Source organism: Ambystoma mexicanum, chromosome 1p (genome assembly GCF_040938575.1).
Source record: "Ambystoma mexicanum isolate Mex_15411 chromosome 1p, UKY_AmexF1_1, whole genome shotgun sequence".
In the NCBI taxonomy this organism is placed as follows: Eukaryota; Metazoa; Chordata; class Amphibia; order Caudata; family Ambystomatidae; genus Ambystoma; species Ambystoma mexicanum.
In genome coordinates, this window is record NC_090921.1 from 239,165,298 (window position 1) to 239,192,563 (window position 27,266).

The 27,266-nt window shown below is 48.1% G+C and overlaps 1 protein-coding gene across 1 annotated transcript in view; it reads right to left on the reverse strand.

Moving 5' to 3' along the window:
* Positions 1–27,266, reverse strand: part of LOC138472643 (uncharacterized) — a 104,537-nt gene that overhangs the window by 66,997 nt on the left and 10,274 nt on the right. Inside the window, exon 3 of the mRNA XM_069610954.1 lies at positions 13,761–14,156. Within this exon, the coding sequence (XP_069467055.1) occupies positions 13,761–14,156 (396 nt within the window). The remainder of the gene's footprint in view (positions 1–13,760; positions 14,157–27,266) is intronic.

Consider the following 27,266-nt stretch of genomic DNA (forward strand, 5'->3'; position numbering starts at 1 on the left):
CCATATGCATGCATCATTATACTTTGCCGAAACCATACCCTTACCCAGAAATAATTTGGCTCACACACTGTTTGTCAAGTGTTGGCAATAAAAGGCTGTAGGTTTTTATTGTACAGATATGGTTATGCCAATAACAATAATCACATATCATAAGATAATAAACAATACTTTTGGGCACCGGATCTTGGGGTTACCCCCTCTGGCCCGTGCCCGCCTTCTTATGTCCCATGACTTGTTGTGGGCACCCTACAGTGCCCTGTACTTCTTTTCCTTTGTTCTTCTTCCTTATTTGTAGGGTGGGAGGGTTTGTGGTAAAAGAAGCAAAGGTTTGGAAGGCACTAAGTAAACAGTGCACCTCCTGTGTGTTTGGGTCCCCGTTCAGGGTCCACAAACTGATTGTGTTTTCTCAGAGCATGCCGCTCTGTATTTATAAGACCCAGGGGAGCCCTGGGTCTTTGATGTGTATAGTAGTGGGCAGGGCTTTAAGTGGGCCGGGGCCTGCCGGGGCTGGGCCCTGGCAGGCTCCGAAATTTCGTTTTGAGGCGGGGCCCTGTCGGGGCGCACTAGTCTCCCCTGGCAGCCCCGGCCACTACACGAAAAGGCATTTTTTTCTACAGCCTGAAACTCTTGCTCGTGTGCTCACACCTCACCCTTCCTCAGCTTTGTGCAGGACAGACTGTGTGTCTTTAGGACTAGGAGGGGGAGGAGAGGAGCAGAGAGGAGGTGAGGACGTGCTGCCCCTCTCCAGGCCTGCTGATGGTAACAGCAGTTACCCTGCCTCGCTTTGTGAGGCACTGCAGCATTGCCCATAACTGCTGAACCCATATGCATGTATCATTATACTTTGCCGAAACCATGCACTTACCCAGAAATAATTTGGCTCACACATTGTTTGTCAAGTGTTGGCAATAAAAGGCCTTAGGATTTTATTGTACAGATATGGTTATGCCAATAACAATAATTACATATCATAAGATAATAAACAATACTTTTGGGCACCGGGTCTTGGGGTTACCCCTCTGGCCTGTGCCGCCACACGTGGGCAGGTTGATGGCTGACCGCGTTCCCCCAAAAGTATCTTCTATTTACAACCCCTGGAGGCTAGAGTTGCTGTAATTTCTTGAAAGAAATGTTCCATGCCCTTGATAGATAAGTGAGTGCCGTTTTTTTGAAAAAGTTCCAGATCACCCAGTGTAATGGCTGGGTGCTTTATGAAGCCCAGTCCTCTTGCTGTGCAGAATTTTTCTAGCCCCCTGTTGATTTTTCATCTGGAAATGTCTACAGATTTGTAGCAATTGGCCCCTTGCCATTTCTTTCTAGGGAGGATGGCTGAGAATTATATTTCCGTTCCTTTCCAATTGTATGCGATGCCTGCAAGGGAGTCGCACATGTCCTCGAGTAACTGATACAAGGTCATTGCCACCTAAGTGGATGATCAGAAATTCTGGCGGATCCCTGTATGCGACCAGTTCTGCTAATGTTTCATGGATTACTGCCCCTCGCAGGCCTCTGTAATCCCACCATGATGAAATGGTGTTCGTGAATGGTGACCTTTCTTTGGTCTCCTCTGCCCATCGGCCCGTCCTGAAGATAAAAGAGTGGCCGACTATCCATGCTGATTGAAGCACAGTCCTCGCGTCGCCTGGGATTTCTGTATGAAGGGAGGGAGAAAGAAAGGGTGAGGGTGGCTGGCTATATTAGTTGCGGTCTGATGTATCTTTTGTAGCAATCTGATTTCCAACCCCCTATGTTTTTCAGCTGTTGGGGGGAGGAATGGGTGCCGAAACCCTTGGGGTCCCATCCGGCATTGTTGATTGTTTTCATCAGCACCTCTTTATATTGGTAGCGGCTTAGAGCCGAGGCATCCTTGTGGATCAAAAACCTCCCCCCAAATTGGGTCTTTGCGCATAGTAAAGATTGGTGATACATACCGGGCAGTTTACTGCTTCATCGATACAACAAATATTGATGATTCTTTTTGCCCCAGTTTTCGATTGTTGTACTTCTATGCTGATGCTCTCCTGTCTGACCCTGACTTCCATGACGCCCAGGCCGTTGCTGTCCTTGGTGCTGGAAGCAATGAGTTCACCCACTCGAAAAAGCCCCCAAGTATGCCCAGAAAAAGGCTTTTCTGAACAGTAAGATCTCATATGGATGCCAACATATGGCCTCTAGCTGGTTTGCAATTTGAACCAGTTTGAAGAAATCAAGGGGGCGGCGGGTGTCTACCTGTGGGCCCTCTATTCTGCCCCACCCTTTTAATGCATAAGTAATGAGGGGACTTTGTGTGGGGTCTGAATCACCCTGTATTTTAGAAAAGTAAGAGATTGCGACTACATGTCTTTTAGCCCAGTCTCTCTTAAATCCTTGTTCATGTGCCCATTTTAAAAATGTTTCTATGTCTTTAATCGTTATTAACTCTACGTGTTTTATGCCTGTGGCTTTAAAAACTGTTTGTAAGCACTTAATGTATTGTGCTGCGGTCGTGCTTGCCAGTGCTTTCCCCGCCATCTCTGTGAGGAAACTTAGGGCGGTGTTGACACCCGTCTTTGAGGTGTCTGGTTCTTGTTGGACATCCCGGCCTTGGCTCTCTGGCACTGGCGTTGATGCCGTTATATTTTTGGCACCCGTATTTGAGGTGCCTGGTTCAAGTTGTGCATCCCGGCCTGGGCTCTCTGGCGCTGGCGTTGATGCTGTTATTTTTGATTTCCCATTATTTCCCAGCATTCCGCTGGTACTGGCGTCATCTGTTCCTGGGCGTGCGGTACTAGCTCCCGGAATCTTGGCCACTGGAAGCGAGATAAAACATCTGCAATGTTATTATCTGCCCCAGCAATGTGCTTAGCTTTGATCACAATGTTTTCTTGGAGTGTGACTGCTGTGATGGCTTGTAGGACTTTTAGTACTGAAGGGCATTTGGTAGACGCTCTGCTGATGGAGCCTACTACTGCCATGTTGTCGCACCATACCCAGAGTTCCGTGTTAGTGAGCTGCCTGCCCCAGATGTATAGTGTTAGCCAGATGGGAAATATTTCTAGGAGGGTGATGTTTTTTGTCCACCCTGCCTGTTGCCATGAGTTGGGCCAGTGTCCTGCCACCCACTCTGTGTCTAGTATGGCTCCAAACCCCTTGCTCCCGGCTGCATCGGTGAAAAGGACTATTTTTGTCCATGTATTCACAGGTGTTCGCCACAGCGAGGTCCCGTTGAAGTTTTTAAGGAAATTCTCCCAAACTTCCAGATCTCGTTTGACCTCTGTGCCTAGTCGGATGTGTAGGTGGGGTTTGGTAAATGATTTGATTTTCAGTTCCAGGCTTCTGGAAAATATCCTCCCTTGAGGAATTATTCTGGCCGCGAAATTGAGACTGCCTGCTAAATACTGAATTTCTTTGACTGTGCCCCTGTCTTCAGTTATCAGGGCTTGTGTCTTCTCTAAGAGTTCTGCGATTTTTGTATTCGGGATCCTGCATAGTCCTTGTGCGGAGTCAATTTCAATGCCCAGGAAAATTATGTTGGTGGCTGGTTTGGTTGTTTTTCTTTTGCTAAAGTTATGCCCCAGTGTGCGGCCATTCCTTCTAGCTTCGCCAGTGCCCTGTTGCATTCCTCTGAGTTTGCTGGGCCTATGACCATTAAATCATCTAGGTAGTGAAACTACTTTACTCCCTGGTCTCTGTTTTTGAAAAGCCCATTGAAAAAAGGAGCTGAACTGCTCGACTATGGCGCAGGACACTGCACACCCCATTGGAAGGCATCTGTCTACATAGAATTTGTTGTTAAAAGTGAAACCTAACCATTGCTGGGAGTCTGGGTGGACTGGCAATAATCTGAAAGCGGATTCAATGTCTAGTTTGGGCATCAGGGCGATGGTGTCCCATTCCTGTATGAGTCTTACCGCCTCTTGGAAGTGTGTGTAGGATACCGCAGATTCTGTGTGCGGGATGCCGTCGCTTAGGGATAGGCCTTTGGGGTAGGATAAATGGTGGGTTAGTCTCATTTTTCCTGCCTCTTTTTTAGGGACCAGTGCCAGCGGTGATATTATGTACTCTTTGGGGGCATGTGGTCCCAGAGACCAGCGATCCTGCCTAAAGACAGCCCTTTCCTGATTTTGCTTTCCACTATTTGGGGGTTGTCCCTGGCAGATTTTTGGTTCAGTGGGATGTTCTGTGACCCTGAGCCCTGAAATGGTATAATAAAACCTTTGGAGAAACCCTGCCAAATATTTTCACTGGTTTCTCTGTCTGGGTAGTTCAATAGCGAATCTAAAAGAAGCAAAGGTTTGGAAGGCACTGAGTAAACAGTGCACCTCCTGTGTGTTTGGGTCCCCATTCAGGGTCCAGAAACTGATTGTGTTTTTCTCAGAGCATGCTGCTCTGTATTTATAAGACCCAGGGGAGCCTTGGGTCTTTGATGTGTATAGTAGTGGGGGCTGTTAAGTGTCAGGCCCCGGCCGGACAGCCGACTATCTGGCCCCCCGGGGGGTGGCAGGGCTTTGTACCTGATCCCTGCCTGCCTGTTGGTGTCCTTCGGTGCTTAGCACCTAGTTACATGAAGGAAGGGTGAGGTGATTGCTCACACCTCACCCTTCCTCAGCTTTGTGCAGGACAGACTGCGTGTCTCTATGACTAGGAGGGGGAGGAGAGGAGCTGAGAGGGGGTGAGGATGTGCTGCCCCTCGCAGTTACCCTGCCTCGCTTTGTGAGGCACTGCAGCATTGCCCAAAACCTGTGTTTAAACATACCTGTTGTGAACCCGGCTACCTTACTTTATGCACAGTGTAAACAAAAAATGGTTTGATCTTCTGGGATCGAGTAATGGACAGCTTCCTTATGTGTTCTGCATATACGGAAACCTAGTGTACCCACTACTTTGAGAGACCCCGAATGAAGCCTCTGCGTCTGGGGAGTTACTCCAGCAAACAGCTGCACTTGCACTCATTAGCCCGTCCAAAACAATGGAGGCTTTTTTTTGGCTTCCATGGCAGTCCTCGTGGACTTGTAAAGGCAAACTTCTAAATGAGCGTATCGTGCATGTGGAGCACTGGACCGAATCATCGCTTGGGTTTCGAATTCTAGTTCATGCATGTCCCTTAAGTAATACAAAAAAAAAACAAGAAGTGATTACGAATACCGTTCTGTTTTCAGACGTGAAGGGGAGAGTTAACTGCTTTTAACGTAAAAGCTTTTCCAGAAGAGTCTCTTTAGAATGGCTGAAGAAGTTAGATGCCCCCACACAAGTACATTTGCACCTTCCCACAGGGCCCCTGAAGTTACACCCTCTCACAACATTTTAAGGGTTAGCCCCCTGAAATGTTAGTCTTGCTGTGCCCTGATTCCTCTTCCCTTGTTCACCCCATCTCTCCATCTACTCTTTCTCACTCACTCCCCTCCCATGCATCTTTCAGCCCTTCCACTGTGCATGATCATTCTGAGCACTACCACTTACAAATGGCTACCAGCAAATACACAAACATGGCGTTAGGTGCATCAATAGGCAATGCAATGCCACATGTATATCACTGCTCTATATGGAAGGGTTTTATATGTCAGAATTGAAAAAGCTGCTCCTAAATAGGCCCATTCGTGGTACAGTGAATTCAATGTAATGCTGCACCACTTTACTCTGCTTCTACAATGATCTCTCACCTTTTCTCTTCCAATCGAGATATTAACGAATCACATAGAATTATAGCGCCTTGATGCCCACAGGCTGCAGTGCGCTCTGCAAATATAAATAAATAAATAAAATGCCAGTGCTGCGAAATGCACACAGGAGGCCTGTACTTCGTGTGACTAGTCTGTACTCTCACTCGGTGCTGCGAAATGCACACAGGAGGGCTGTACTGCAATAACCACAGAGCAGAAACAAGGGAAGGGATCGCATCTGATAAACGGAAGTCGAGGAACCGGGGAGCCTGGACCCCGCCCTAGAATTTAGCATGTCGTCTGGGCTCCTGTGTAACACACAAGGCATCCGAGCCAGGCTCTGTTTCTCCTGTCAGCCAAACATCTTACACAAAGGAGCGAGGGACTACTGTTGGTACGCGGTTTTATGCATCATGGTGTCCATTAAACCGGTAGGACAATCGGCAGCCGGAGATAAAGCTCTGCCACAAAGCAGCGCCATTTGAACCTAGCCAGGCATATGGGCGTCATGCGCTGCCGAAGCATTTAAAGGGGTGCAGAAATCAGAAGTTGAGATGACGTGATTGTGAGGCTTTTGAAAAAGTGCTGTGCAGGGACGATTTTGTGTTCATCTCATAGGGATCCGCCTGTAAAGAGATTGCAAATGTTTGCAGCCTGTCAATATGCCGCTCCCAGGGAGCTGCAATCTCTGTGGAGAAATAAGTGGTCCGCTTGTAAGTGGCCACTGTGCCGCAGAAAACGCAGACAAACTAAATGATGGGAGATTTTTTCTTGGACCTAACAGACCTCATATAATAAACAGAGACACGCCGAGTGGAAGCTTACCGCCTGCTTTATTTTGATTGGCCGCTTCTCGTGGAGAGGAGGAGGAGGCGGGCAGCGTGTAGCTGTGAACCCCGCCGCCATGCGTGGACACGACGTGGCCGTGGGAGGAGGAGGAAAGCGGGGCCCGGGATCGGGCTCTCGTTGTAGCCAGCCGGGATTGGCTGGTAGGACGCACTGAAGCGGGATCGCTCATGAGGAAGAAGGAGGAGGAGCTTTGCGGTCCAGGAATCCCCTCGTCGCCAGTTGTTCCTCATATAATAAACAGAGACACGCCGAGTGGAAGCTTAATGTCTGCTTTATTTTACATGCAGGAATGAACTGGAACTTTTCGTTTCGCTCTGTCTCTCTCTTAAAGAGACATTGGCCCAGCAACACTTTTGTTCGCTCTCAGCCAAGACGTGGCCTCCCCTCATGAAGATTCAGACATCGATCTCAGTAAAGCTCGCCAGACAGGGTCGGGTGACCGGGAGAAGCCAGACACAATCAACAGTCCTCACCAGTCACTGCTTTCCAGGGAATACGATGTGCAGTTCCAAAGACAAACAAGATGACTGCCCACCCCAGTTGGAGAAGAGAGGCCTGTGTCTGGAAAAGAGATCCCTCCACAGTGGAAAGTGACACAGATATGTGACAGGACTCTTGATTGGGAGAAAATACGTTAAACAAGCCACTATTGGATAACATCCGCGTAGTACAACATTAATGAACACTTTGTGCATTGGTGATTTTGTATGCCTCGGCATTTACAGCTGTCATGGCAACCACAAAGACTGCTTCTTGGACCCCCTTTCTTCTTGTAGTTCTTCTTGTAGCAATGTTTTGGTCATATTAACCAAAAAGGAACATATATCGCCTATTTGGAAAGCAATTCACTGGCTCCCGAGGATCCAGTTCAAATTAATTTGTATTTCGTACAGAGCACTTTATACCAAGTCTCTTTTGGAAAAATTAAAAATCTCTAGAGGTACGAAAGGACATGGGAGCTGGGAATCTTTGCTATTGGAAGTTCCCAGAGTTAAATGGTCAATATTTTTAGGTGTTCTTTCTCAGGTGCTGCAGCAACATGGTAAAATGCACTCCCAATAGAATTATGTGTAATGTGAGAGTTTGAAGCTCCAAAGAGCTATAAAAATGTGGTTCTGTAAAATAGTGTTTCGATAGGTTGTGTCTTTTAATCTATTTTATGGTGCTTTTAAAGTCTCTGTATGACATTATAATATGTTTAGAATGATTTTATAATGCGCCTTAAAAGAAACATCATTGTAAATGTTTTAAAATGTGTGCATTTTTTTATGTAACTATGTTTTGATCATTATTTATTTTGTATGTGTTTATTTGTACATGTAACGTCCTCTCTCTGTGCACATCCCCCTGTCCCCTTTCTATTGTTGTCGTGGGTTGCTTCCCACCCTGTGAGTTTAGAGACATGGTTACAGCCTTGCACCAGTTGCGGCTTGAAGATTAAAGAGTGTACATCCATGCTGTCAGCGTCAGTGCTTCATTGCTGCGTCATTAAGTGTATCCGTAAGCACGGATTTAATATTGGCAACGAGGAGAGGTGATCCACCGTGCCCCGACAATAACACAGCAGTGCCCCTTGTGTCCACGCACCGATTCTGTGGCCCGTCGGCCTACAACACGGGGCAGTGACACGTTGCTGGTATCAGTAAACATCTCCGTTCCCCACCACCCGAGCACGGCAAGCTGCGTACCCTGTACACCTTCAAGATTCCATTTTCGCACACCAGTGTGTTAAATCAATTGAACTGGCAGCGACATTCGTACCCACGATGCCACAGAGGAAACGTTTTTCTCATTTGGATGCATGAAGTGTTAAGTGCACCACCACAGGAAATTCAGATTTATATCCAAAGCAGTCAACCTTAGGAGAGTACATGCTTTACAGGTGTGGGTGGACAGTGCTATTTCTTAATGCAAGCACATTCAGCATTTGGCACTTACAACACCACATCAAGGTGAAAAATACAGCTAATCTTGGATACTAGAAGTCAATCACCATGTCTGATAATGAGGTGGGCAGCAGCTCACGTAGCCCACCAGCGAGTTCATCCCCTCGCAACCCTGCACTCCGGGAGGGTGGAGGACATGAATCCTTACAACTACAAGCCATCCAACATTTTGACATTTCAGACACAAGCAGCCTGGTGCCTAGGTGGAACATATGGCTTAAAGAATTGAATATCTACATTGATGCAACTGGCGACAGAGAAGAACGCTGCCTTCAGGGCATATTGCTACACTCGCTAGGCCCCATTGTGAGAGACATCATCTTGGAAATGCCAGAAAACGCCAACAACACTTTCCAAGGCATTATTGACTCGTTGAATAATTACTTTGCGCCGCTAAAAAACGTACATCATGAATGCCACATTTTCCACACATCTACACAAGACAAAGGGGGAAAGTACGGACAACTTCGTCATGAAACTGAGAAAAAGAGCAAAATATTGCGATTTAGACAGCTACTCCACAGAAGAAGAGTTAAAATCACAGGCCATTGCAGGATGTGGATCACCCGACTTTTGAAAGAAACTATTGCAGAAAAGTAGGACCCTTGAAGAAATTCTTCAACTCGCCAGAGAAGACTCAGCACTGTCCCTGCAGACAGAATTACTAAGCAACATTAAAATCACACAGACTGCATCATCAGCTTCCCTATGCCCTGTACACACGTCAGAACAAAGCCAAGAACAGAAGAAATGCTACAGATGTGGCTAAAATTTCCCGCACGTCGGGTTCTGCCCAGCCATAGGTCACCACTGTGACAAGTGTGCATTCAACCAATAGCCCAGCATTACCGTGGAATACCTCTTGACATTCAGAAGCATGTGAAGGCTGAGATACAGCCTCAACTAAATCAGGACATTATCAAACCAGCATCGGGACCCACTGCCTGGGTGTCCCCCATTGTGCCTGTTCCAAAAAGGGGAATAACACAAACATTTCCATTTGCATAGACATGAGGGCACCAAATGTTGCACCAGAAGGAGATCGGCACTTGGTGCCCCGGAGGACTGATATGATGCACCTGTTGCATGGGGAAAAAGTCTTTTCCAAGCTAGACTTAAATAAAGGCTACCATCAGCTCGAGCTACATCCAGACTCTCACTATATAATCACTTTCTCCAGACACTTAGGGCTCTTCAGATATAAATGACTTCGCTTTGGGGTATCCTCCGCTGCAGAAATCTTTCAAAACGAGATACACTAGGTTATCAAGCACATTCCTCACTGCATGAACTACAGCAATATATTTTAATTTTCGAAAATACACAAGAAGCGCCCAATGACACACTCAGGAGGGTGTGTATGCCACTTGAAGAGGCAAACTTAACACTAAACGCCGACAAGTGTGAGCTCAGAAAATCGACGCTCAAATTCTTTGGGCATATCTTCCCGCACAAAGGTCTACAACCGGAACTGGACAAGGTGCAATCGCTCATAGAAGCTCCCACACCAACCTCGGTATCTGCTGTCAAGTCGTACTTAGGCATGTCAAGTTACTGCACTAGGTACATTCAGGATTTCGCTTCCGTCAGCACGCCCCTTCGTTTACTCACCAGAAAAGGGCAAGAATGTTCCTGGTCAAGTGACTGTGAGGAAGCATTTCAAGAGATTAATAAACGTATTGCCTCTGCCTCATGCATGGCGTACTATGACCCAGCACTAGAAACCGAATTGACAGTCGACGCTAGCCCTGTTGCTTCACCAATATCGGCAAGACGCATAGTGGCATATGCAAGTCGCAGTTTATCAACAGCTGAGTGTGCCTATTCCCAGCCAGAGAAGGAGTGCCTTGCTATTGTATGGGCGTGCGAACATTACCATCTGTTCTTATATGGTCGACCTTTCAATATTGTTACAGACCATCAAGCTCTCACAACCATATATGGCAAACCAACGGCCAAAATGCCACCTCACATCGCAAGATGGGGATTACGTTTGCAAAAATATTCTTTCACTATCATCCATCGCCCGGGCAAAGACAGCAATCCCGCGGATTTCCTATCTAGATATCCTCTACCTGCCAAAGATGAGAGACAGTCCATCAAGGCCAACCGTTACCAATGGGCTGCCAAGGTCAATCACGGTGCCGCAAATATTAGAAGGCACAATGAAAGACCAGCTGCTCAAGACAGTAAAGAAGTGTGTGACATCCGGCAAATGGCATCACAAGAACAAGCACGAACAGCCCCTGTCGGCAGCAGAAGAGAAACAATTCCAGACATTCCGTCTCATAAGGCTCACCTTGTCTCCCCAAAACGGTTACTATTAAAGGAAAACAGGATAGTCATCCCTATAAGTCTACAGGATCCAGTGCTTGCATTGGCACACACAGGACATTGTGGCATTGTGTCCATGAAGAGACAACTCAGAACGAAAGTGTGGTTCCCACAAATGGATGACAAAGTTGAACAGACGGTACGGAAATGCATAGCGTGCTAGGCAATCGCTCCGTGCACATTTCCTGAACCTCTTAAAATGACAACAATGCCACTGCAAGTGTGGGACGAGGTTGCTGTTGATATGTTTGGTCTGCTGGCCACTGGTAAATACGTACTGGTAATAATGGAAGAGATGTCTAGGTTTCCGGAAATTCACTTGATCCACTCCACGAGTGTCCAGGCAGTCATTCCAGCACTAGACAAGACATTTGCTGACTATGGAATCCCCACTATCGTGAAGTCAGACACTGGACTCCCATTCAGTGGACATGATTTTGCTATGTTTGCAGAACACCTTGGTTTCCAGCACCACAAAATGACGCCTCTTTGGCCACAGACCAATCGAACAGTGGAAAGATTCATGGCCAACCTAAAACGCACCCTTCAAGTATGCTCGATCAGCAAGGGATCATTCATGCAGGCCATTTGCACACTTCTCTGGGATTACAGGAACATGCCACACAGTTCCACGGGAACTTGTCCATCAGCACTTATGTTTGGTCGCATGGTAAGAACCACTCTTCCCCATAATCCCAACAGCATGGCATCCAGCAACAGTGCAGACAAAGCTCGGACAACGGATTGTGAGAGTAAACGCAAAATGAAGGAATTTGCAGACCAACGAAGAAAGGCAAAACCCAGTTACTTTCAGAGAGGGGATGAAGTACTTGTACGTCAAACACAAGACTCCAAGGACGTCCCCGCTTTCAAACAAGAGCCCATGATAATCCAAGGCACCATGGTAACAGCTGCTAGTCTCACTGGCACTGTCACCAGAAATTCCTCATTCTTTCGGTGATTTGAAGGTGATCTTATTCATGGAAGAGATGAAGCAACAAACTGTGATGACTCGTCTGATGTGGACTCTGGATTCATGGAAGGCGACGTGGACACAGATGACAGTGAGAGTGTTTGTAATGGTAGAGGCACTTCACCCATGCGAAGCCCCTCTAACCACCCAAGCCATCTAGATGGATTGAAGAGATGGGTTAAGCACCCCAGTTCTTTGCTGAGCAAGGGGGAGATGTAATGTTGTAGTGGGCTGCGTCCCACCTTGTGAGTTTAGAGGTGGGGTTACCGCCTTGCACCAGTTGCGGCTTGAAGATTAAAGAGTATACATCCATGCCGTCGGCTCCAGTGCTTCATTGCTGCATCATTGATTCTCTGTGTAATACAAGTGTAACCGTAAGCACGGATTTAATAGTACAGCACAAAGATACCTTCGATTATCGTGCTGGTGCTGTATACAAATTGTAAATAAATAAATACGTAAATAGATTTTGCTCCCTTGCAGGATATGACTATGTTTGTTATGCCACTTCTTTTCTTACATAGGCCACGCCTCCTTTAAAGGTACCTGACCTACATTTGATTTTAACGTCGCGCCAGACACTTTTAAGACTCCACCCCAACTAGTGTTTTATGACTTCCCTACTCCCCCCTCGATTTCCTATCCTACTTAAAGCACCAGGAGAAGTGCAGAAGAGGCAGGGACGGGAGAAGTGCAGAAGAGGGAAGAGGAGAGGACGGGAGAAGTGCAGAAGAGGAAGGGATGGGAGAAGTGCAGAAGAGGAAGCAATGTGAGAAGTGCAGATGAGGCAGGGAGGGGAGAAGTGCAGAAGAGGAGGGGACGGGAGAAGTGCAGAAGAGGAGGGGACGGGAGAAATGCAGAAGAGGAAGGGACGGGAGAAGTGCAGAAGAGGAGGGGACGGGAGAAGTGCAGAAGAGGAAGGGATGGGAGAAGAGCAGAAGAGGAGGGGATGGGAGAAGTGCAGAAGAGGAAGAGGCGGGAGTAGTGCAGAAGAGGAAGGGATAGTTGAAGTGCAGAAGAGGAAGGGAGGGGAGAAGTGCAGAAGAGGAAGGGACTGGAGAAGTGCAGAAGAGGAAGGGTTGGGAGAAGTGCAGAAGAGAAGGGAACGGAAGGAGTGCAGAAGAGGAAGGGACGGGAGAAGTGCAGAAGAGGTAGGCACGGGAGAAGTGCGGAAGAGGAAGGGACGGAGAAGTGCAGAAGAGGAGGGAACGGAAGAAGTGCGGAAGAGGAAGGGACGGTTGAAGTAGTGCAGAAGAGGAAGGGGCGGGAGAAATGTAGAAGATGAGGAGGTGGGACAAGTGCAGAAGAGGAAGTGGCGGGAGAAGTGCAGAAGAGGAAGGGGCGGGAGTAGTGCAGAAGAGGAAGGGATGGTTGAAGTGCAGAAGAGGAAGGGACGGTTGAAGTGCAGAAGAGGAAGGGCCTGTAGAAGTGCAGAAGGGGAAGGGGCGGGAGAAGTGCAGAAGAGGAAGGTACGGGAGAAGAGGAAGGGGCGGGAGTAGTGCAGAAGAGGAAGGGATAGTTGAAGTGCAGAAGAGGAAGGGAGGGGAGAAGTGCAGAAGAGGAAGGGACTGGAGAAGTGCAGAAGAGGAAGGGTTGGGAGAAGTGCAGAAGAGGATGGCACGGGAGGAGTGCAGAAGAGGAAGGGACGGGAGAAGTGCAGAAGAGGAAGGCACGGGAGAAGTGCGGAAGAGGAAGGGACGGGAGAAGTGCAGAAGAGGAGGGAACAGAAGAAGTGCGGAAGAGGAAGGGACGGTTGAAGTGCAGAAGAGGAAGGGGCGGGAGAAATGTAGAAGATGAAGAGGTGGGACAAGTGCAGAAGAGGAAGTGGCGGTAGAAGTGCAGAAGAGGAAGGGGCGGGAGTAGTGCAGAAGAGGAAGGGATGGTTGAAGTGCAGAAGAGGAAGGGACGGTTGAAGTGCAGAAGAGGAAGGGACTGGAAAAGTGCAGAAGGGGAAGGGGCGAGAGAAGTGAAGAAGAGGAAGGTGTGGGAACAGAAGGTGACCTGTAGATACCGATATACCTGTGACATTGAGAACAGTCCCATTCCCAACGAGGTCCTTTCTGGGCAGCGGCTGCAGGATGCTGACGCTACAGATGTAAATTCCACTGTCTTCCGTCTGGGCACTCTGCAATTTCAGCTCTGCACTTTGAAGTGAGGCGTCCACCTCCAGGGTCACCCGCTGGTCCAGGTCTGGCTTGGGATCCTCCTTGTACTCTACCGTGGCAGCCTCGGGCTGTGATGGGGCCAGGCAAGTGAAGTTCCTGGTAGCTGTGCTCCAGGAGAACACGACTGCCTGGATCTTCCCCCTGCTCCTGAGGTGCAACTGGCAGTGCAGGGTCACCAATGTGCCCCGTGGCACAGCCAGGGCCGACGGCGTCTGTGTCACCGTGTCCTGATCCGCTTCTCTCTGGACAGCTACGGAAAGAATGAAAGATGTATTAGGGACTAACACTATTCTTTGAGGGCCCGATAATGAGCTAGGCACGGTGGGGGAAAAGCAGCACTAAATCTGACACATCACTTATTTGTAGCCATTGCGTGAATGCCATTCATGAAGGTGTCACGCAGCCTAGACAGATCTACACTGACAGTCACCATTTACAAGCTTTATTTGTGTTTTATTCAGCAAGATTAACACATACGTGGACATGTATCACACATGACAAAGTCTGTTTACCCACTTCCTGCCCCTTCTCCTACTCCCGCATTTCAGGAGAAAAGTTCCAGTGATGTTGGCCAAGGATGACAGTCCATTGATCCATCACTGGGCCCTGTGGAAGCGTCTCTCTATACAACACAGAGGGCCTCATTATGAGTGTGGAGGTCCGGAAATAAGGGTGCCGCTAGCAACATACCGACACCCTTTCTGGATTGCCACACTCCGACTCCGCTGGCGGGCCGGTTTGACCTGCCGGGTGCAATAGCACCCGTCCACAGAGTTGTCACGGAAGCACCGGCACCATTAACAACGGTGCCAGTGATTCTGTGAACACATTCCCGCTGGAGGAGCCCGGAAAACTTAGAAATAAAACCGCAGCTTTAAAAACGTTGTATTTATGTTTGCGGTCGCTTTTGAAGAGACCGCAAACATAAATACAAGGTTATTGTGTTGGAAAACGCTGCGGTTTTTCTTTCCAAGTTTCTCAGGCTCCTCCGGCTCGGAGGAGCCTGAGAAACTCGGAAAGAAAAACCGCAGCGTTTTCCAACACAACCGCGTTGTTTCTACGTGAATCTGCTTTCACATTTGGGGCTCTCGGGCTCCCCACGGGGAGCCAGAGACCCCCAAATGGTAAAGCAGATTCAGGCAGAAACAACGCGGCATTGCGGAAAACAACCGCGTTGTTTCTGCCTGAATCTGCTTTCCCATTTGGGGCTCGTAAAGCAGATTCAGGCAGAAACAACGCGGCATTGCGAAAAACAACCGCGTTGTTTCTGCCTGAATCTGCTTTCCCATTTGGGGCTCTCTGGCTCCCCACGGGGAGCCCGAGAGCCCCAAATGGGAAAGCAGATTCAGGCAGAAACAACGCGGCATTGCGGAAAACAACCGCGTTGTTTCTGCCTGAATCTGCTTTCCCATTTGGGGCTCTGGGGCTCCATTTAGCATTTCCCATTTGGGTCTCTCGGGCTCCCCACGGGGAGCCCGAGAGGCCCAAATGGGAAATCAGCTGCAGGTAGAAACACTACGCGGCATGTAAACATAACCGCGTGTGTTTCTGCCTGCTGTGGCTTTCACTTTGGGTCTCCGGTGCTCTGGGAGCACCGGAGACCCAAAGTGATAGCCACAGCAGGCAGAAACACACGCGGTTGTGTTGGAAAACGCTGCGGTTTTTCTTTCCAAGTTTCTCAGGCTCCTCCGAGCCGGAGGAGCCTGAGAAACCTGGAAAGAAAAACCGCAGCGTTTTCCAACACAATAACGTTGTATTTATGTTTGCGGTCGTTTCAAAAGCGACCGCAAACATAAATACAACGTTTTTAAAGCTGCGGTTTTATTTCTAAGTTTTCCGGGCTCCTCCAGCCCGGAAAACTTAGAAAAAAAAAACGCAGCTAGTGCTTATTTTTTAAAAAAAAATAAATAGCCCTTACTGAGATTCAGCTGCAGCTTTCCTGCTCTGGTCTCCGGTCCCCGTCCTCCGCCTACAGCACTAATGAAGGGAAAGCCACCCAGCGGTAGCCTTTGTTTACTACAGCTGGCTGGCTTTTCCTTCATTAGTGCCGCAAAAGCAAAAGCCAGCACAGGAGGGCCTCCATTTCACAAAATGGATGCGCCCATGTGCTTGCTTTTGCGAATTTTGAGCTTGAATAGCTCAAAATTTTACATAGGAAGTTTTAAAACGGAGAATGCTAGTATTTTTTTTTATGTTGCCTATCTATTTTTTAAATAACATTTTTTACTAGACCATCCCTTTAATAAATGTACAGGTGGCAGATTCGGTGTTACCAGGATGGCAGCAACCTAACGGGTTACCACCGTTCTCGTAATGAGACCCTTTAGGGTCAAAAATGTTTCCTTGGAATTCCTTCTAGATCCATAATTATCGGGAAAAGGTTGATAGGTTTTGATTTTGCAAACACTCGTTCTAAGAACCAAAGAGGTACAACAAAAACAAAAGGCGGTTTTCTCCATGGTTTCCAAAATCTAAATAAAACCAAGTCTTTGGTATTAAGTAGACTTTCAATCCTGACACCCTCCAAGTAATCCATGAACGTTTTAGTCACCCACAGTCTGGAGTGTTTAAGTGTCCCCAAAACCTCTTTCCTTGATTGACAGTATTGGTCCTCATGCCTTCCTTCCTGGCTCTCTTGTCGATTTCCTTTGGAGACCCATCTATCTGAGTCTCTGGGGTTAAATGCCCTCACACCCAAGGCTTTGAAGTGGCAGGAGATTGGGACATTTGCTGCTGGGCAGGGCCTTCAGAGGTTCCACCGGGGATGGGTCAATGCAACTGGTTAACACGCCAGGTGTGGGGCTGGATTCTGCCTGACCAGGTGACCTGTTTCCATTCCAATGTCTTTGTAGGCTTCCTTCTCGCATCAACACAACCTTGTTTCTAAGGGCCTTCTTCACTTGCCCGCCTGCTCCTCGCTTGGTCGCCTGGATGCCTTGCCACCTCCTTGACGCTTTGCCATGTGCTCATTCCTCCCTCCTCTACTCAGGTCCACCAGGCATATAACCAATGTGGGGTCCCTCCTTTCTTTAGGAATGTAAAGGCTGTTCATTCTCTTCACTTTCCTACCTTGCTCCTACTGTCTGTTTCCACCTTCTTCTGCTGTAACATAACCCCTGCTTCACAACCTCCTCATACTGATGTTTCACCACCTCTTACTCATCTGTCTTAACTTCGTCTAAACCGCCTCCTCTTAATGTCTCAACACCTCTCCTTCCTAATATCTTACCACCTCATCCTCCTCTGCCTTCACCCCCTACTCCTCCAGATATCCCACCACATTTTCCTCAACTATCTTCACCCTCCTTCCTCTTTGATGTCTCACCACCTTTCCCTCTTGACCTCTCCAACCCCCTCTCTGCTCAACCCAATTATCCTCCTTTTTCTTCAAGCCTTCTTCAGCCCAGCATCCTCTTCTCTGCTCTTCAGGCCACACAATGCTCCTTCTCTCCACCTCTGCTTACTCCGGACTTCCGCCTACTCACATCCCTTTAGTAGGGCCCTCTTCCCACCTACAGGGACCTCCCATCTAATGTGTGTGGTTTTGAATTTAGAGAACATTATTGTTCTGTGGTAAAAATTAGGCGGTTTTCAAACTAAGCTACTTTCTCTGCCCCACCGCCACCCTTGGGATCTCTGTTTGCGCATGGGCTCTGGGGTGCAAGCAGAGCCTAGCTACATGCTACGAGGGATTTACTTGCACGCATGCCCTTGCTGTCAAAGGCAGGTTTCCCTGCTTGCGGGCTCCTGAGGCACAGTAAGGTTTGTGTCTTAGCTTGTGACATTTTCACAATAGTATCACGTGTCACTGGTGCAGCTGGCCACATGTCACTCTGCTGCAATGGCGATATACCTACAGTATATGAGACACATACTGTCACGGAATTCCACCCTTCTCACCTGAGATCGCTCTTTGCAGGATTTCTTGGAGGACGTCTTCTTGCGCACAGATCGGGTTTTGTACAAGCCCGTGCGAGTCTCCTCTGACTCCAGCGTGCTTTCAGCGTTCCAGGATACTCGGATGCTCAGGACATCCAGTAAGCGAGGAAGTGTACACGAAGGAGGCACACAAAATCCGGGAAACAAGGTAAGAGATGAGGGAGGAATGAATTGGGAAGATTAGAGGGTCCGGGAGCCAAGGACAGGGGAATAGTTCAGTGAATTACGGAGCACACGTCTAGTCACTACCAGCGATAGCATTGAGACGCGGGGCTGTGGGGCGTGGTCTATTTGTAGAATGTGCTACATCCGACGTGGAAGCTGGTGCAAGGCATATCACGTTAGACGGCCATGTTGGGAGTATCAAAGAGTGCAAGCCCCATTGTGACAAATACCAGGAAGTCCAAAAGGGGCGCGTTCTGTGGATCATGACAGCATGCCTCCTCCGAAAACTTGTTCCACCAGGTTTGCCCGGGTGTATGAGATGATACCTTCTGAGCAATCGGGGGGTATTCAGATTAGAAAGTGGTTGCCAGGTTCTTTCACTCGGAGGATATCCTTTCCACTCAACCAAATATTGAAGTTGACCCCGTTTATACCTGGAGTCGCATATTCTGGATACTTCATATTCCAGCTGATTTTCCACAACCACGGGGTTGGGTCTGCAGGAGGATCGGATGTAAGGTTTTAATAAGGAAGTGTGAAAAACGGGATGAATCTTCTTCCAGGAGTCTGGTAACTTGAGCCGGAATGAGACTGGGTTTATGATTTCCTTTATGGAAAAAGGTCCATAGTAACGGGGGGCTAGTTTGTTTGGTCGTAAATGTCGAGGCAGTAGTTTCGAGGACAGCCAGACCTGATCACCGACGGCATAAGAAGGCCCTGGTCTTCTTTTGGTATCTGCATAATGTTTAACGTGAGTCCGGGCCTTTTCTAAATGTTCTTTGGCTTCATTGTGAACATTGATGAGAGTTTGAATCCAGGAGTCAACTGTTGGTACAGGTGTGGGATGTGGGAGAATGGAAGGTAGAACTGACGGGTGGAATCCTTGGCTGCAATAAAAAGGGCTGGTCTTGACTGCTGAATGATCAGAGTTGTTGTAAGCGAATTCAGCCACGGGTATAAGGAGTGACCAGTCGTCCTGTACCCTAGTGGCGAAACAATGAAGGTTTACACGTTCCGTAGCTCCGTTAGTCTGTGGATGATAACCTGATGAGAGAGCACGTTGGATTTCTAGACTACGACATAGATGTTTCCAGAATTGAGAGATGTATTGAGGTCCTCAAACTGATATGATCTTGGAAAGGAGTCCATGAAGGCGAAATATATGTTCCAGGAAAATGCCAGCGAGTTCTGAGGAAGATGGCAATTTGTACAATGGTGTAAAATGGGCCATGTGGGTGAATAAATCAATGGTGACCATGATTGTCGTATGGCCCCTAGATGGTGGTAATTCCACGATAAAGTCCGTAGCGATGAACTCCCAGGGCCTAGAAGGTAGTGTAGGTTGAAGTAGGAGACCTGGCGGTTTCTTGTTATAATGTTTGTTTTGATTGCAGACTGTGCAGGCTTGAATGTACTGTTGAATGTCTGGTTTCATTTTGGGCCACCAAAATTGTCTTTGTACGAGACAAAGGGTGTTGGTGATACCACGATGCCCGGAGTGAAGAGTGTCATGACAGAGGTTAATAATCCATAGTTGTAGTCTCTGTGTGGGAATGACCAGGGCATTGTACTTGAACAAATATCCGTCTCTAGTTTTTAGACTCCATCGATTCTTTCCTGTGAATTCTTTCCAGATTTCAGAGGACTGGGTTTGCATTTGAATGTCTTCCAGGAGACTGATTGCTTGAGCTACAAAAATTGTGTGGGGAAACATCTTTGGGTAGGCCCGATCTTCAAGAGTTTCGTAATCAGGACGTTGAGCGTCAGCAATTATGTTCAGTGATCCGGGGACATGATGGATGTGGAACCGGTACTGGGCAAAGAAGAAGGCCCAACGGGCTTGACGGCTATTCCTACATTCCATAGATTGCAGAACTTGAAGATTTCGATGGTCCATATGGACCTGGACAGGATGTTTAGCTCCCAGAAGTAGATGCCGCCATTCGGTGAAGGCTTGACGGATGGCCAAAAGTTTCTTTGCCAAGATGGAGTAATGAGTCTCGCTGTAAGTCAGGGTTTGTGAGAGGTAAGCAATGGGGTGCTCTGATTTCTCCTCAAATTCTTGCTTTAACACTGCTCCTATGGCGTAGTTAGAGGCATCCGTCTCCACTAGGAATGGTCTATTAATACCGGGTTGAGCAAGGATAGGGGCTTGAGTAAACTCCGTTTTTAATCGTTGGAATGCCTTGTCCTGGGCTGGGTTCCAGAGGAAGGGGGTGTCTTTTTTCAATAATGTAATGATCGGTTGAACTATCTCAGAAAAGGATGGTATGAATGTCCGGTAGAAATTGGAAAGCCCCGGGAAGGATTGAATCTGTTTCACAGAAGTGGGAACAGGCCAAGATAGTATAGCTTTTACCTTTGAATGGTCCATACCTATTCCTTCTGGACTAAGGACAAATCCTAGATAATGAACAGAAGTGACATGAAAAAGGCATTTCTCGGGTTTAGCTAGGAGTTTGTGTTCACGTAGCCGTTGCAAAACTGCCTTTACATGCTCTTCATGCTTTTGAGGATCCTTGGAGTAAATCAAGATATCCTCCAGGTACACGATGACGAAGAGGAACAACATGTCAGACAACACCCTATCCATGAAGCGTTGGAAGACTGCGGGGGCATTTGCAAGCCCGAAGGGCATGACCAAGTACTCAAAGTGACCAAAGGGTGTTCTAAAGGCTGTTTTCCATTCGTCTCCTTCCCTGATATGGATCAGATGGTAGGCACCCCTGAGATCCAACTTTGTGAAGATTACAGCTCCTCTCACCGCTTCCAGGGTATCAGAGATTAAGGGCAAGGGATAGCGGTCCTTGAGGGTGCACTGGTTCAATCCACGATAATCAAGACAAGGTCTAAGCTCTTTAGTGTCTTTCTTGGGAACAAAAAACAACAAAGCTCCAGCTGGAGATTTAGATGGTCTTATGGTGCCATTTTCAAGATTGGTATCCAAGTATTCTCTAAGGGCTTTTTTTCCCGGTTCGGATAGAATGAACATCCTCCCAAAGGGAATCACTGCTGAAGGTTCTGTATCTATAGTGCAGTCTTCAGGTCTGTGAGGGGGTAGGGCCTGGACTATAGCAGTTGAAAACACATCTACGTATTCCTGATAGGCCCTAGGAACCTGTATGACGTTTGAAACCATGAGTGGGCATTGCTGGTCTATTGGCGTGCTTTCGGAAGTTGTCAAGGAGGAATCCGGGAATAGACAGTGAGACATGCAAAACTCAGAACCAAGAAACAAGGATCCTGCTGCCCAATTGATGTAAGGATTGTGTTTCTGTAACCAGGGCATACCCAGTACCATCAAGTAATGGGCTGACTTGATGATGTCAAATTTGATCAACTCTTGAAGATGGTTTATCGAGAGTTGGATTTCTTTGGTCTGTAAGGATATAGGTCCTGAAGTGAGAGGTCTTCCGTCGATCGCCTCCACAGTTTGCATGATACTTCGTGTTTCATATGAAATGTGGTGTTTAAAGACCCAATCTTGATCAATGAATATTCCCATAGCCCCACAATCCACCAAGGCCAAAATGGGGTAGGTCTCATTCTTGGATGACGATAGGAAGGCTTGTAGAATCACTAGATTGCTCTGTCCAGGAGAGTTCAAGGATGGAATAGATGTGGAGCAAACATCTCTCTCCCGAAGCCTTGCTCCATCTAGGATCGGGAGCTGGCGTTTCCCAGACGCCGTGAAGGGGCTAGAGGACATTCTCTAACTAGGTGTTTATCCGAGGCACAATACATGCATAAGCCCGTGTGGATCCTTCTCATCCTTTCTTGTGGGGATATGGGCCACAGAAGGCCCCTATTTGCATGGGTTCTGGATCGTAACCAGAGACTGGAGTAGGGTCGGGTTTCAATGAGGTCTCAAGGGAAACCTTCTGGAAAGGCATCTTGGTCTTTTTCCTCTCTGCATTCCTTTCCTGGATACAAAAGTCTATCTGCATGGCAACATCCATAAGGGCCTGGAATGAACTTGGGCGAGCCACTCCGGCTAATTCATCTTTTATCTCTTAATTTAGCCCCCTTCTGAAAAGAGTAAAGCTTGCTTCTGAAGACCAATCCGCTTCCTTGGCCAATTGTTTGAATCGTGTGACATACGTAAGTATGTCCTGGGAACCTTGCCGAAAGTCAAGTAGACGTTCCTGGGCACTATAGACCTGTTCTGGGCGATCCAACATGGTCTTAAGGGCCTGTATGAATCCATGGTAATCATCTAGGAGGGCATCTCCAGAATTGACTAAAGGAGTAGCCCAAGTCAGTGCATTCCCGGAGAGGTGCGAGATTATAAAGCCCACCTTCGCCCTGGGAGTTGAAAAATAGTAGGGCTTAAAGGTAAAGTGGACTAAACAAGAGTCAAGGAATCCACAAAGGGTTTTTGCAGACCCATCGTATTTGTCTACAATGCCACCCAGTAGCACGCTTTTCTTTGTGGCAGAATCGTGGGACAAAACTAGTTGTTTCAATGCGACGTTTTCCGCCTTTAAATTCTGCACCTCGGTCGTTAATTCTTGCATGCCACGCATGAGATCCTGAACGGCCTGTTCCATGTTGGTTTCAACTTCGGTTGTTTGACGTCTCAGACTGTCACAGAATTTCCCCCTTCTCACCTGAGATGGCTCTTTGCAGGATTTCTTGGAGGAAGTATTCTTTCGCATGGATCGGGTTTTGTACAAGCCCGCGCGAGTCTCCTCTGACTCCAGCGTTCTTTCAGCGTTCCAGGATACTCGGATGCTCAGGACGTCCAGGAAGCGAGGAAGTGTACAAGAAGGAGGTACACGAAATCTGGGAAGCAAGGTAAGAGATGAGGGAGGAATACATTGGGAAGATTAGAGGGTCCGGGAGCCAAGGACAGGGGAATAGTTCAGCGAACTACGGAGCACACGTCTAGTCACTACCAGCAATAGCATTGAGACGCGCAGGGCACAGGGGCGTGGTCTATTTGTAGAATGTGCTACGTCCGACGTGGAAGCTGGTGCAAGGCGTACCACGTTAGACGGCCATGTTGGAGTATCAAAGAGTGCAAGCCCCATTGTGACAAGGACCAGGAAGTCCGAAAGGGGCACGTTCTGTGGATCATGACACATAAGGGGACATGGGACAAGACCCTGCCATCCTTCATTGGACCACTGCAGGCCCTGCATCATTTAGAAGGTGGTGTTACTCAAACTCCAGTGTCACCTATCCCTTACCTTAAGTACCAGACAAGGAACTCCATCACAATAGCCACTTATGGCACACATTTAATGACGGTTGGGGACGCGCTGGTACATATCCCAAATATTAGTGCACAATGTCATTGCTCCATTATTTGCAACAATGGCACATTTTTTGCACAGAAACTAAAGTTGTGTTTCTGATCTTTGAACACCACTTTTGTTTATTTGGGAAAGTGGCATGCTGTGTCTTCTTTTTCTTTTGAATCAGCCTAGTTTTGGCCTACCTGCTGTTAAATCTGGCCCTCTGCCGGAAAGTTAAGGGTCTTAAAGGGTATGCAGTGATTTTAACAAATGAAAAATAACTAATGGAATTTTTAACGAACCAAAAACACAGAAAAAAAAGAACTAATTTTTTTAAACTATATATAAATATATATATGTAATTGGGAATGGGAATAGTAGTTTTGGGGGTGCGGGAAAAGTATGCATAAAATAAGAGGGGGTTGTTTTGTGTTTCCTTAAAATCACGTGTAACCTTTTAAAGATGATATATGCTTCTTAACTAACTCTGTGACACTTTGTTACGGCAGCCGATTTTTGTCAATACACTTAAAATAGAAAAATGTGCAGAAAAAGAAGTGTTGTTTGAAGGAGACTTTGAGGGCCACATAAAAGGATAAAGCCAATACTCCAGTACTTCATTAATTTTTTCGCAAAGTGAACAAAATATTTCCACAACAAAAGTATGGCTGCAAATGTTATGTTATAAATGCTTGGCTATTTCCTGGTCATCACTTTGAAGATGAAGCAACAGCAAAACAGGACGCAATAAGCCCCTGCGCCACTCTTTACTCTGTTACTCTGTGCACCATCTCTGTCAAAATAATGCCTCTCACCGTTCTACGCGCAGCGCAGCCCACTGCGGCACCGGCCATTTGCACGGCGCGGGGCTGCACGTCGCTCCAAATGAGCACCTGACTCACTGTGCGCAGTTAAGCTTCGTTACTCATTTGCATAATTTCCACGCAAAAGCGGCATAGGAACTGATTTGGATAATGTACTGCACCTTTTTTTATCATTTTTCAACAGATGCTTGCGTCACCAAACATTGACACCCATCACAAACGTACTGTGCACCCTGAAGTATCAGCAACAGGCGCAGGAGCACATTCTAATTCTGATGCACAGTAAGCCCTGTGGGATGCTGATTGCAGTGATCCACTGTAGCCTCACAGCTAGATATCATACACATTGTGTAGAACACAGTGACGCGGTGTACATCTATATGGTTGGATCATCCCACAGCCGGTGCAGAACTCACAGGTAGGCTATACCTGCTGGGGGTAATGCCCTGTGGGTGAGCTCCCTGATATTGTGGCACACAGAGGCCCCAAGCACATGAACTCGCTTGAGGGCCTCACAGGCCCCTCCCCCTCCAAGCATTGCATAGCACTGCTTCATTGCAGTCGACGTCCGCAAGGAGGAGCTGAACAGTGGTGTTAATTTGGTGGTGTGTGTTGCATGGCGCCCCTCCTGGGAGCATGGTAGCTCCCAGGATGTTGTAATGGGTCACGTGGCAGCAGCCACGTGACCAACTTAATAAAAGATATGAGCCGTTTCCAGCTCGGGAGGCACTGCATCCGAGGCTCCAGTGTCGTTCTTGCTTTGCACCATGCTGGTGCCACACCGTGTGAGCTGGGCCCAAGGACGGGGCCCAGCATGAGGACAGTGCGCCTGCTATGTCCCATGGGAGTCCTAGTGCTATGTGATCATGGCTGGTGGTGCGACCCCGGCGTGGGTGCCCCCAGTCCCGGGGCGCCGTGTGCTGGGTGACCTCAGCCACGTGAGTATCTCCAGTGACCTGGAGCAAGCGAGTGGGGTGACCCCCACTCCATTGTTCGCGGCGTGATCGCCGCCCGGAATGACCATGTCGGGTGATCCTGATAGGCAACTGGGGCCTGCCCGGGGGTCCAGGGCAGGTCCCCAACAGTGTGTATTCCTTATCACATGCATCACCCTGGGCCTACACCCGACTTCAGCCACAACGCTTAGCAGACCCAACTGTTTTGGCTTGTGTATAGGTCGAAACTAGGCATTTTCCAGGCATTGCTATCATATGTCCAGGCTCTCACACCATTGTCCAGCTGTTCCCTTCTCAAGGTCCTGACGGTCAAATGCCTATCACATGCATACAAAAAAGGCAAAGCAGTTGGCTTTGAAAATGTTTTTTTTATGACTGGTGTCCTCGTGCAGTCACACGTCTTTTTAAAAAGAACAATGGAAAGAATGAGGGGTGCACTGTTAACCCTCAGTATTTAGTGCTAAATAAAAGCCAAGCATGTTCCTCCCTCTTCCTACATCCGCCTCTATTGCAGTTCCCGACGTCATTTCACCAAAATGCCTTGGGTAGTGGAAGTGACATCACACAACAGCTGCGCCCCTGCCAACCCCCAAATCACGTCGGAGTCAGAGATGTGGGCGTCTGAGTCTCTGAGCTGACGCCATTTTGGTTTGAACCTGCCAAATGAAGCTTTCAGAGTCAGCAGTCCGTGAGCAGATGCAGCTTTCAGAGGGAAATGAGCACGGGGGTCGTTCTTAGGGATGCTTTATTCCCACGCACTGAATTGGATCCCATAGCATGACAGTCATTTGTATTCTGGTCTGACACAAACACTGGCTGCTGCGCTGCATCCTGACCTGCATGCAATGTGTGTGCAGGGCACGTGCATTCCCTGGTGCCAGCCCAGGCCCCCATGCACATGCGCACAGCCTAGCTGCCCATGCCCCGCCCTGGGATAAAAATAAATGCGCAGGCAGTGCCAGCATCAGCGTGCTGTTGGTGGTGGCACCCAAGTCATGCAAAACCTACCAGGCAGATTCACGCGATGCATGTATCCTTCCTCACCAAAGAAAGAGGCCCAGAGGCCTACCGGGGGATGTCCCGGTGGGGTAGTCCAGCCCTGGTTTCCACTCGCCCTCCCAACCGATGCTCCTCCCTCAGAGTGATGTTCAAAATTGCCATAGCCCCGTCAATTTCTATGTCTAGTCCCAGTGTCCCACCCACCCTTGACTTCATCTCCTGTCAGAAGTGTGTGAACTGTGGGCATTCCCACCAATTATGTTCTGTTGTTGCCTCTCGCGCACATTTCCGTCAGCATAGTGGGGACTGTGAGTTGTTCATTTTATTAAGCTTATCTGGGGTGTAGTGCCACCTGTGTAGCATTTTATATTGTAGCTCCTGGTGCTGTACCGAGGTGTGAGCTCTGTACCATCTCTTCATAGCATGTCCCCACTCCCTATCCGTGAACAGCCTCCACAGCCCAGTCTCCCATTTGTTTTTCATTTCCCCATTCTCCAGTCCCTCCGCATCTGATAGGATCTTATAAATGGTCGAGATCAATCCTCTGTTATTCTTGCTAAATGACAGCAGCCTTTCCCATTCCGTTAGGTCGCGCGTGGCCCCCTCCCTTATCATTGAAGCACCCACCCAGTGTTTCATCTGTCGGTAGGCATAGAGATCCTCCTTTCCTAGGTCAAACTCCCTACAGCAACTCTCAAACGATTAGCTGGTTCCCTTAATAAAGATCCCCAATCTCCCTCACCCCTCCCGGAATCTGCTGCTTGAACCTATTATGATCCATTCCTGGTGGGAATGCCGGATTACGAAAGACAGGGGTCCGTGGTGATGGCCTAGGTGTCAACCCGAACCTCTTGCTCAACTGGACCCAGATCCCCAGGGTGTTCCTTGTGATTGGGTTCTCCAGGAGCCCTCCCGGCCTATCCTCCTTTCTCATCCAGGGCACAGATATTCTCCCACAACTCCCCGTTGCATGGATACTCAGTGCTTGTGGTTACCTTATCTTCCCCATTCTGCTAGTGCCCTCTCTAAATACATTCTTCCTCCCTATACAGGGCTTCTTTCCGTTCTATATGAAATCCATAATATCTCCCTAGATCTCACTTATCATCTTCCCCGGTATTGGTAGGGGAATCGCCTGAAAGAAATATAGCAGATAGGGGAGAACATTCATCTTCACAATGGCAATCCTTCTTAACCATGTTAAATACAGCCCTTTCCATATCACCAGGTCTGCTCT